The sequence below is a fragment of the Lonchura striata genome, chromosome 15, assembly GCF_050655825.1.
Source record: "Lonchura striata isolate lonStrDom1 chromosome 15, ASM5065582v1, whole genome shotgun sequence".
NCBI lineage: Eukaryota > Metazoa > Chordata > Aves > Passeriformes > Estrildidae > Lonchura > Lonchura striata.
Window position 1 is genome coordinate 2,601,462 of NC_140717.1, and position 12,311 is coordinate 2,613,772.

A 12,311-nucleotide genomic window follows, 5' to 3' on the forward strand; every position below is an offset into this window, starting at 1 on the left:
CTGCTAGAAAGTTGAGCTGAATGAAATCGTGGTAAAGGTCTAAGCTCTGGCTTTTGCCCATCCTGATATAATCCAAACTACAGCACTGGTGCCAGGAGGTTGCTGTGACTGCAGGGATGAGCTGCAGGGCAGTCTGCCAGGGTCTCACTGTGCACCTACAAGAACCACAGGATCAGTTGTGCACTCACCATCTGGGCCCTCTGCCTGTGCTGCTGTCCGGCTCTGCATGCAGCTTTTCTGCTCTCCCAGCAAGGGCTGGCTCTGCACAGCCGTCAGCAGCTCGGTGCAGTCGTGCTGCTGCTCCCAGAAGTGCCCGATGGCTCCTCGCTGCCACCATCCCACGGGCTGCAATGCCAAGAGGGAACAAGCAGTGCCTCCTGTGCCACCCAGCAAATACAGCGGCTGTGTGCAGCAGTGACAGGCACAGGGGGCTGCCTGCTGCTCCCAGGCTGTTGGCTGCCTGCAGGAAACACTCAGCAGATAGTCCCTAGTGGCTCCTGTCTCTCCTTTTTGGGCAGCCTGCCTGTGCTGTGATCCCAAGTAGGGTGAGATAAGAAGAAGGGAGCTAGGAAGGATACTTGGAAAGCTCTTTTCTAGTGATGCTGCTTCCATGTTCAGGATTGACCAGAGCTAACCTGACGTGGCTCTCCATCCATAGTGAATCTAGATGTGTATGTCTACATAATTCAGCATTGTCACTGGTGTCAGTGGCTGCGGTACATCAGTGACACCCAGATTAGCTCCTGTCTGAATATTTTTGATGATATGGTTCCTCCATACTTTGTGACAACATGCAAGGGAGCACAAAAACCCTACAGAGTCTAGAGCAGTTCATCTAGATTCTGGGACTATAGATGTGGCCGCAGGAACCTGCCTCTGGCTGTGGCCCCTGTGGCACTGGGGAGCTGGCGCTGCGGGGCCATGGTCAGGTTCAGCCCGGAGCTGTGCCCAGCCGGGGAGGCTGGGGGAAAGCAAGGAGCCCAAGGCGCCAGGCAGCAGGGAAGCCTCTGCCCCAGTGCCCGTGTGTGCCCATGGAGCCCTGGCTGGGAGATGGGCTGCAGGCCGCTCCATGGCGGGGTGCCCTGCCCGGGGCTGCAGCGCCCATGGCCGACCCTGTCCTTACAGTGACCTCGGAGACGGCCGCTGGTGCCAAACACCGAGAAGAGCCATGCCGTGGGACTGTACAGAAGAACGCAGCCCCTGCCGACCCACAGAAGTCCTTGCTGGAGGGGCTCTCCTCGCTCGGCAGCGATGAGTGGTAAGAAAGGCCCCGTTCACTGTGTCCATTTTAGCACTAAGGTTGGTTAGAAGCGAGTCTTGCTGCTGCCTCTGAGCCCCGAGAGCCCAGAGGGCCGAAGGGCACTGGTGAAACTACTGCAGAGCACTGAGAGGATAAAGATTTGAGAGCAGCCTTTCCTCAGCCTTGCTCTGCAGCAGTGCTCCAGCTGCAGCAGCTCCATGCTGTTTCCTCAGTTTGCCTGCTGCTCTGTGGGGCTGCAAAGGAAATCTTGAGGGGAGAGAGAAAGCTGTGGGATGAGATGATTTGCTGACTGAAGGCAGAGCAGGATGGCAGCAGTTTTTCGTGCAGGTTTGGGTGCCTTGGGCCACTGACCCAGTGGGATTAAGATTCCTCTCTGCTCCCACTGCTGCCAGCAATGGCAGGTGACAGGGTCTCCCTGTGACCTCCTGCATGGCAGTCCCAGAAACAGCTCCAGGGAGTTCTTCTTTCTGAGAAACCGACTGAGTTGTGCTTTCAAGTCCCTCAGTCTGTCATTACTCCTAGGGGCTCATGGCAGAAGAGAAGGAAAAAGAAAGAAAATCCTCTAGGAATCCTGCACTTTTGGAATTCAGCTTTTTCCTTCTCACTGCTTCATATGGGCCTGAGATGTTTTGTCAATACTCACAATGTGTCCCAAAATTATACACAGGCAGAAGGAGGCCCAGAGATGATAACCCTACAATGTTAGGTGGTATTGGTTTTGTTTTTGGTGTCTTTTTGATCACTCTCTGGTGGATGCTTCATTCACACAGGGGTAAGGCCTCCATTCACACTGGCATAAGCATGAAAAATCTGTCCCGATGCATCTCCTTGTGCAGCCACATTTGCTCTGCCCTTTCTCTTCCCCATTTCTCTTTGGTGCCCTGTGAGGTGCAGAGAGCTCCTGCAGATGTGGGGGTCAGGATGACACTCAGGGGTGCCCATGGGATCAGTCACCAGCCCTGTGCTGCAGCTCTGATGCCTCACAGACCTTCCTCTGGCTGAGAGCCTACAGAAAGCAAGTGTTGGGAGATGGAGTTTTTTGCAACTTTTAAATAACATGTTGCTGTTGGGGGGGTTGTTTTAGGCAGGGGGGTTTGGGAAAAGCCAGGGTTTCAACAGTTCTTGCCCAGGGGTGGAATCTTCTAGGATATCCTGCTGCTTTTTAGGGGAATGTGTGAGGTGAAGTGGGTGACACACAAGCTTAGACTGAAGAGTGGAAACTCGGCTCCAGAGTGGCAGCGCAGACTCTCCCTGCTGAACTGCCTGCTGGGGCTGACAAGGAAGGAAAATGCCCCAGTAACAGCCCCATGGGACTGTGTCTCAGGGACTGGTACAGGGAGGTGACAAGAAACAGCAGCATGGCTCAGTCTCACAGCTTCTAGGAAGCAGTGACAGAGGGGCATCATGTGCCAGAGATTTCAGAAATACTGTCTTCTTAAACAGCCACAAATGAAGACTCTGATACCCCTCTGTTTGCCTCTTGGATTTTTTTATGCTTTTGACAGCCACAGCATCCTGTGGCAACGTGTTCCACGATTTCATTAAGTGCTCCTTGAAAAGCACCTCCTGTGGTTTGGATGAGCTGCCAGCCTGGTCATTTCAGAGGGTGCTGCCTAGTTCTTGGATGGAGAGAAATATCAATCAATCTTTTTGGTACTTGCCTTTCAGGGAGCAGAAGGAGAAGGGACTCTTCAAGATCAAACAGCTGGCTGAATCCCATTCAGATGTCCTGCTCTCTCGACTTCGGGATATTTGCTTGGCACTTACCAGTGAGGTGAGAACATTGCTCTGAATTGTTCCCCATACTCCTTACATGGTGTGTAGAGTAGGTATGTGCTTGTTCATCTCCATGTGTGCTCAGGGCATGTCTTCATTTCTGGTTTTAGACCTTCTATTTCTAATGTCTGTCAGCTCTCTGTAGGCTCTGTGTGTACATGTAGCTGTATTTACTGGTAGGTCAGGTATCTGACACTTGTTCTTCGAGTGAGGTGCCATTATAATGCAATGTGCAAATGCAGAAACTGAGACACTGATGACATTATTTACCAGAATCCTAATCTCTGCCCAAGCTGTAATTCAACACTGCAAATTATTCTGTAGACCTGAGGCTGAGTTTTCTGTTTCCTGGCTGAGTGCTTCAGCTGCTAGTGTTGCCTTCTGGAATAGGAGCACCTGACTCTTTTATCTTTATGACTTGTGCCTTTATGATTTGAAAGCAGTCCTTGTTTTAATTTACTAGCAAAAGGACCTGAAATCAAAGTAGTGGGCATTTTAGAAGTGTAAAATAGAACACTTTAGTGATTTTTTTTTTTTTTAAAGCCTGCAATAAGCACGTCTGTGGCCAGAAATTGGGTAAGTGCTTTCCGTGCTTGTGCTCTTCTGCTCTTCTTGTGCTTTTATGTTCCTCTGGACACAGTAGGATGTTTTGTCATTTCCTGGGACTTCTGTTGAAGGCAACTGATTTCTTTTCAAGGTGATTCTTATGTTTTCCCTCATGACTTCCCCAGGTGACCAACCTCCGTTCAAAGGTGTCCTACTCTGCAATTGTCACTCTGGGAGAGTTCTTTGCAAACTTGAAGAAGGACATGGACTCTGAGGTAGAAGAGGTTGCACCAGTCCTTCTCCAGATGGTGTGGAACTCCCCAGAGTTCATACAGAAGGCAGCCTGTCACACCCTGGGGCTCATGGTGGAAAATGTGACTCCTGCACGAGCAATGACTACTCTCATTGACAGGGGAGTCAAGTAGGTTCTTCTTTTAATGATATTCTTCACCTTCTCCTGTGTGAGTGGGGGAAGGGATGAGAGAGAGAGTGGGAATGGTGGGAGTGGGAATGGGTCCTGTATCCTGCATCTTCTGTGAACTCAGGGACTTGATTCTCTGATCTACCTCATTTCTTTCCTCTTGTCACCTATTTCTGCCCTCCTGCAGCAGAATCATAGAACTTCTCAGAATCACAGAACTGTAGAATATGGGGAGTTGGAAGGGGCCCTTCAGGATCATCAGGTCCAGCTTTTGGCTTTGCACAGAACAGCCCAAGGGTCAGACCAAGTGCCTGAGATTGTTGTCCAAATGCTTCTTCAACTCTGTCAGGCTTAGTGCTGTAACCACTGCCCTGGGGAGCCTGTTCCAGTGCCCAACCACCCTCTGGGTGGAAAACTTTTCTCCTGATATCCAAACTAGAGCTCGTCCCACGCAGCTTCCTGCTGCCTCCTGGAGTTCTCCCAGTCTGTCAGATTTTCTTAGACATGGTAACCACTGGGGAAATGAAAGGCCAAGGATAGAGCCTTGTGCTTTTGTGCTTTTGCAGCTGTGAATGGTGTTTGGTATTTAACAGCACTAACCACAGAGACCCTGGGAAAACCATGTCTCCTCTTGATGCCATTAATTTGAGAAATAAGGAGGGTGTTTGCTGCTGCCTAGAGCACATGGGGGAGAATGCGTTGGTGAGGCACAGCCTACACAGCAGGTAGAGCTCCTGCCAAAAGGAGTCTTGTATGACTGTCCTGGCCTTAGAGCTCTACTTTCAATTCAAACTGATGTTTCAGCTTAGCCTTGAGATGGTGAATCACTTTACAGGCACCTTCACAGGCCAACTACCATGGGAGAGCTGAAGAAAATGCTGCCTTAACTGTTGGTGCTGGGCTGATAGCTCCCAAGAGGCACTCTCTAGAACAGGACAATCTGGCTAAAATGCCTGCCACTCTTTCCTCAGCTTTGGAATAGGGTAAAACATTCAGATATATCCGTTGCCAAGCCTTACAGAAGAAACAGGCTGCATTGCTGGATATTCTGCAACTTCACAGCCCACAGCATGTTTTCCCTGCATTTGTTTTTCTCCAAAGGTCTGCAGATTTGGGGAGAAATGGGTGGAAAGAGCATCAATCCTGCTGCAGCTCTGTGTAGTGGGTGCCCTCTGATGGGTCAGCATGAATTGTCCTTAATTTCTTAATAATTCATATGTGATCTATTCTTTTAATCTTTCTCTGAGAAAATACTGTGAAAGAAATGGAGTATCAGATAGTGCAGGGAGACTGAATTCCTCCCTCTTCCTCACAGTCAGTCCTTCTGTACAATGCTAACTTTGTGTTTATCTGAGGGCAGAACCTTCTACAGGTGTCTGAAGTTGCAGGGAGAGCCCGGGCCTCCTTCCCCCAGCAAGGACAGGGAACAGGCTCTGGCCAAGGCCTGTGCTGCTGTTGCTCCTTCTCCTTGTGCCCAGTGTTTCTCTCTTCTTCCCAGGAGCCGCTACGTCCAGGTGCGGAAGTGCGCGGCCGAGCTCCTCCTGTCTTTGATGGAGAGAATGGGAGTCACAAAGCTCGCAGACACCCCCAGGGTTGAGATGTTGGCACATGCGGCAGGGAAGCTTGCACAGGACTGTCACCAGGACACAAGGTAATGATCTTCATTTCACCTCCTCAAACAGGAAAACCATTTTGTGTCTGGCTAGAAAGGTAAAACCACAAATGAGTGGAAACTGAAGGAAATAAAAAGTGACCTCGCTGTGTGGCTAAGGGGCATAGACTCAGAGAATATGCTGAGTTCGAATGGACCTGTCAGGGTCACCCAGTCCAGCTCCTGGCCATGTGCAGGGGGCCCCAAGAGTCACTCCTCATGCCTGGGAGCATTGTGCAAACACTTATTGAGCTCAGACAGCCTTGGTGCTGTGACCCCTGCTTTGGGTTGCCTGGGAAATGACTGTAGTTGGTAACCTGAGGTTGGCCAGCAAAAAGGTGCATTATCAACTTCCTGTAACTTGAAGGATTCTTTACTGAGATCAAAAGAGCTCCAATTAGTCTGTCAAACAGTTTTGTTTGGTCTTAGGTGCACAACACAAAGCCAAAGTGTTGGCTAATGTTATTCACTGAAGGATCCCAAACATCTGTTTCTCATTAAGACTTTCCTAGAAATATTTCAAGGTTTGTTAGCCAATGTGTTCAGTCTTTCTAAACCCCTTCCACAGATTTCTGCAATGCTGTTATCTGTGGCTCAGTGACCTCCAAATTTCTTCTTGAAGAAGACTGTGATTTCCTAGTGGCCAGATCAACCCAAACTGCCAAAAGCCCCTTACTTTGATGATGAAATTCCCATTAATAGCTGCCAAGAACATGAGAGCAACTAGCTGCCTCTGTGCATACATATAGTATAGAATAATCAATAGGACGCATGAGGTGTTTTGTCCTGGCTTCCCTGCCAGTTAAAGAAAGGCAAATTATTGTGCAATGGCAGCAGGACACTGCTAATAGGCTCTGACAACAAAGCAGATGTATTTTGCATGTTCTCTGGGAACACCCACAGTTTCAGAGTGAAATGATATTTTTCTGTGGCCCCACATTCTCCTCTTGTCTCTTGTGTTCAGCTGACAACACTGTGCAGTGTCAAGTGGAGGGAAATTTCCCTCTTTGCTGAGTAGGTAATGCCTTCTCATGCAAGGATTGCACCTGATGAGTTTAAGATACCCTTCCTTTGTTCATTTTTTCATTTTCATTTTCTTCCTTCCTTCCTTCCTCCCTTCCTCCCTTCCTTTCTCCCATCCTTCCTTCCATCCCTCCTTAGGCATTTTGGACAGGAGATGGTAAAGATATTGCTGAGTCACCAAAAATTGAAAATGCTTTTGGAACGATCTCTTTCCACCTGTGACCTGGAAGACATTCTGGCAAGAATTAAGAAGAAGGTAAGTGCTTAGCAGGAGAAATGTCTCCTTTGTGCAAGTACTGCCACCACTCATACGAGATCAAACATACCCAATCTGTCTTTATCTCATTCCTCTTCTGCTGAATCATTTTGCTCCTGGGAATGAGCTGGTAAACCTCAGCCTGTTCATTTGCAAGCCGCAAAGGGACTGATATTATTAGGGAAAAAGTGAGATTTTGAATATTTTGAATATTGGTCACAATGAAGAAAGGGAAAGAGGAGAAAATGGATTTACATTTAAGAGTAAGGCCCCCACCACGCTGTCCCTGCTCTGCCCCCAGTAAAGCAATTAAATGAGAATAGGAGATAACAGTCTGAAGATAACAGTATCTTTAAGACACTCAAAGTAGTAGTACCAAGAAAACTTCCAAATATACAAAAGATGTCCAAGTCAAGACTAGTTACTACAATTTCTGTCTGTCTTTTGGGAATACTGCCCTGCTCTCAAGCCCTGTGGAGCTGGAAGAAGTTTGGTGAATCCAGCAGCATCCAGCAAAAAATTCTTTGTTTGTTTGGAGGGGGATTTTACTTTTTTATTGAAAAAATATAGAAAGGAGTGTGCCTTTGTGCAGGCACAGGGAGAGTGAGTGTTGAACCAAATCAACTTCCAACACAATGGGCTGACCCACAAAGAGTCCAATTTTTTCTGCTGCTTCCTTTAAGAACACTCATTGCCTACCAGTTTTCATAATTCCCATTTGTGCTCAAGATTAATGAATTTGGGGTTTCAGACTGCTGCTCAGTATGGTAGCACCCATAACCTGCCTTGGGCTATAGAAAGCAAAGAGTTGGCATCACTGAATCTCTGGTCTGTTTCCTTCTCTAAGTTAGGAAATGTTTCCCTAAGCCTTGATAGCAGTGATCCCGGTTCTAACTGGTGTTTTAAACAGGGAATTTCCTATTTTATATTCTAAAGATGGATGGGGTTTCTCCATGTCTTTGTAGGAGATGGAAAACCAGAAGAGTGAATGCCCAGCTGTCAAGGAGCCAGTGGAGAAGAGGAATGATGGCCCCAAGAAGCCCCAGGCCACGATGTCTTCTAGCAAACGGTACTGAGCACTTTTGTGAGATGTGACCAAGCATATGACAAGTTTTACATGCCTCTCCCTCAGGAAAATCTTTCTGACAGAGATGACCAGTGCCAGAGATTGTTTCCTTTCCCTACAAATGCTCTAGGATAAAAAATATCTACCTCTGCATTACACTGAACACAACTTCTCTGGAAGGGTTTTCACAAAAATGGAGAGACAAAAAGACACCCATTGGTTGCAGCTCAGACAATCCAGTGCAGTGGCAAGGGCGGTGTTGTGGAGGCTATGACAGGGCCAAGTTTCTGCTGCCTGACTTGAGACAAGTAAATTCAACCAAGGCTTTTTTCATCTGAGTAGAGTCTTTTTTAGATGGATGTTTTGATGAGAAGTCCCAGTCTAGAAGCAAGATGCCATTCCACAAAGATGCAGTTCTCACCATGTGGTTTGGCCTGGCTGAGTCATGGTTTTCTTACCCTCAAGCAGTACCAAGTTTGAGTAGTAAGTAGCAAGGCAATTCCTGAGCAGCTTTGGTCAACAGGTGTCTCAATGTGGACTTTTTGTCTTGATATTCCCGTCCTTCATATAGTTTACTTGATGGACAGCATGTTTGGTTTATTTCCCCCTGTGCTGCAATCAGCATTTAAGACAGGAATTTGGTCCTCGCTGTCTCTTCATTCCAATGGCAGAGCTACTTGTACCTGTTCTCCTCTGATAACAGAGGGTATTTATTTAGCCCTGTCACACTCAGTGGTGTCAGGAAAGTGACCACGTGCCTCAGTAGCATCTTCCCGTGCTCATGGATGAGACAGGTTGATCGAGGAGAATTGTTCCCAGTGGGGTTGTTAAGCTGTGGATCTAGTCTCTAGGGAAGCAAATGAAATGTGAGCATAGTTCTGGGATGTCTGGCTTCTGGTTTTATCTCTGTTACTGATTTTCTGGATCCTTCACATATGGCCCTGTTCATCTGCTCAGATGCATCTGAGTTACTTTTCCAAATTGTCATGGCTGGTTGTAGAGGCACTTCTCCGGAGTGATGAGTTTCCTTATTATAAGACACACACATCCCATATGAGGAGGCATTTAAACTTGGAAGTAGCATCTCTCTTTCCCCACAAAGCAATGTGAGCAGTGCACCTTGGAAGCCATCTGAAGATAGATCAGATGCATCTCATCCTTGGTTTTCCTGAGTGAGAACTGGCGAGAATGTTACTAGCAGTTTGTCTCCTGTAATGATTGTCACAAGGTCCACGTTGTTCTTCAGAGCCTCATGTTTTTCTAGCTTGAAATCACATCATTAGGAAAGCTCAAGATATTTGCTCACATTTAACTGAAGCTATTATCACCAAGAGGTTCTAATTTGGTTTTGTTTTCCAGGGTGGAGTCTACTTCTGATGGACACCTCTTACACCATGCAAAAGTCCAGGCCACGTTACCTGCAGCTGCAGAAGAGATGGAGCCACTCCACAAACTTTACCAGCTCCTGGAAGCCAAGGGGTTTCAAACACGGCTGGAAGGAGTGGCACTCCTCCTAGAGCTGTGCAAAAACAGCCCCCAGCTAATCTCCAATAACATTGTCCAAGTATGTAGGGTATTTTCATTATTCCTTTCCTTTAGCTCCTTTCCCAAGCCTGTAAAGGTAATTCAGTGTGTCTTGGCACAACATCCTGGCTGTTTGGGACAGGCTGGTCCCTCTTACCCAGACAAATTTAATTCAGGTCCAGGCTTCAGGACAAGTTATTTCAGTCCAGCTGTATTTGTCTGGCAGGTGCCTATTGATGCTGTTCATCAGATGATGACAGAATTTTCTTCTGGTGCAACTGCTGCTGTCTCCTACTCCCAGTTGGGTTAATTGAAGGGAATTCAGCCACTGAAAGCATGGAAATTACAATCCAGATTAAAAATGGGTTTGCATGGGGAACAGAAGTATCAGGCCGGGTTTGTTTAAACCCAGGATTTTTTAAAGAATACATCTGTAGACTCCATCTTGTCTTGCACAGGCACAACTCTGGCTACTCATTTCCATCCTTGTCCCTAATCCTCTTGGTAAAGACAGTGCTCACCCTTCTTGGGGGGCTTTTTATTCTCTTTGAAAAGGAGGAAAACAGCTAAGAACAGATCTCTGCCTTCTCCTCCCAGTAACTGCTTTTTCCCTTTTTCCAGAAAAAGGTGCCTGATAATGTGGCTGTCAAGTGGACTGAACCTGCTCTAATGAGAGTTGTACAGTACATTACATTTCAGAAGTTCACCTGTTAGTTAGAGATCCTGGAAGAGTTGATCAGAGCCCTGCACTTCTCCAGACACAGATTCTGAGACAAACAAAACTTATATCTCCTCCAGCCATAGTTTTGGCAAAATCATAATTGCCCTCAGTACGTGAGGCAACCATATAGAAAAATGGGCATTGTAAATATCTGCTTCCTTACTTGTAAAGCAAAGGAAGCCTTTTTCATTAATAAATTGAATTGATTTAATGATTTATAGTGGAGAGAAATACCATAGGAACTATTTTGTCCCCAACCAAACCACTTAAAAACAGAAGAAAATCTTTCAAGCAGCATGAGGTTGCACAACCATTCCAGTGAGTGGCCCACAGGAAAACAGTGAAATTGGGCAAGCAAGTGCTGACCTGAGAGAAAGGATCTTCTGAGTGCTGCAGCCACTCTTCAAACAAGGACATTTTAATCCAGCTTTCATGTTGTTTGTTCTCTTCACAGATTTTTGATTATTTTGTCCTGAGAATATGTGACAGCCACAAGAAAGTGAGGCAGAAGGCGCTGGATGTGCTAGCTGAAATCATAGGGCTCCTGGATGATGCCATGAACCCTGTGATGATCCGTTTGGTAGAAGGAATAGCAAAGAACCTGAGCTCAAATGATCCCGGGGTTCACGCTGCGGCTATGAGAGCACTGGAAGAATCAATTGCTCATTTAGGTGAGGCTGACCCCCAGCATGGACTCTCCTCAACTGCATCTCTGCCTCTCCCACACAAAGAGAACACTGAGTGCCTTGATAGCTGCTGTTGTCTGTGGAATGCTCCAGCTGACACCCACCAGAAGCTGTGGAGGTGCAGCCCCTTATGCACCAGTCCCCAAACAGGCTTGAATGTGATCAGCAATTCCCAAAAGTCCCAGGAGCCCTTGGCTCTGTGCTGCTTGTCTGAAGAGCAAGTCCTGGACTACAGCTTTGCTACAATTCAGAGGCAAAGGGGTTTTGGAGTTTGCTTGGGCCCCATCTGACTTCCCAAGTGAACAGCTTGGCTGTTGGCATGAAGGGACACTGGCCCATCAGAGCTTCTGCAGAGCAGCCATCTGGAAGGCTCTACATTATAGGCATTAGCTGCCTATTTTCCCTCTTTCTTCTTTGTTTTCTTTTTTCAAAGGGGAACTTACAATTCACCAAGTTAATTTATTTATAACAAATCTAAATCCAGATGTCAATGGTGCCTTGTTCAACATATTGTTTTGTGTGGGGCAAGATTGCTCTAGCAAATATCTACATGGGCACTGGCTGCTCTAAATTCCTTTGCCACACAGATTTATGTCAGCTCTGAAAATGACTGAAAAATGGAGTGTTGAAGAGGCAGGTCTCCAAGGGGCATTTCCACTTTCTCCTGCTCAGCTGCTTTGTGAACTCAGGAACTGCCTGAGTCCCAAGGATGGGGTTCTTCCTTTTTGCTGTGGGATACAAACCCTTTTCACTGCTTACATGTGACCGAACTCTTGAGATCCCTGATGTGAAATGTTTTAACATAGCTCCTGGTACAGAAGACAAGCTTGAATTTACAAATGTGAAAGGAGAACTTTTCTTTTGGGATCTTAAACCCTGCCAAGTAGGCTGGAAGGAAAGATGAAAAGGATTTAAAAATCAGCAGAAATTTACTTTCTTGTATAAAATGGGGTTGCCCCTGACCTTTCCCTCCTCACTGTCTTTTCCTATGACCTCAGAAGAGTGAGCAAAAACATATGTTTCATTTGTAGATAAAATATCACTGATGAAAGAGTGCAGCAATCAATGGAGCCAAATGAGTGGCCAAGCTCTGCTGGATGTCGCAGATTGTATCGCAGGTATGGCCTCCAAATATACTGTTAGTAGCAAATTTTTGTCTTTGTTTGATATAGTTCAGTTCAGAAAATGAGCAGAGAGCAGATTTCAGAAACAATGTGAGAAAAATACTTGCGTTTTGGTTAAATTTCAATCTGCTTGTGTAGCATTTTTCTCTCTCTATGCCCCTATTTCAGTGGACATTATAAGAAAAAATGCCATTAACATTGGAGAGGAAATGCCATTAAAATGTGGAGATGCCCAAATGCCACGGCAATGGGGTCT

The 12,311-nt window shown here is 46.7% G+C and overlaps 1 protein-coding gene across 1 annotated transcript in view; it reads left to right on the forward strand.

Annotated features, from left to right (window-relative positions):
- The window catches only part of LOC146765978 (TOG array regulator of axonemal microtubules protein 2-like), a 55,452-nt gene that overhangs the window by 22,737 nt on the left and 20,404 nt on the right, over positions 1-12,311 (forward strand). Inside the window, exons 2-7 of the mRNA XM_085592818.1 lie at positions 1,126-5,655; positions 6,817-6,934; positions 7,900-8,003; positions 9,360-9,564; positions 10,700-10,916; positions 11,963-12,049. Of these exons, the coding sequence (XP_085448944.1) occupies positions 5,336-5,655; positions 6,817-6,934; positions 7,900-8,003; positions 9,360-9,564; positions 10,700-10,916; positions 11,963-12,049 (1,051 nt within the window). The 5' untranslated portion in view covers positions 1,126-5,335. The remainder of the gene's footprint in view (positions 1-1,125; positions 5,656-6,816; positions 6,935-7,899; positions 8,004-9,359; positions 9,565-10,699; positions 10,917-11,962; positions 12,050-12,311) is intronic.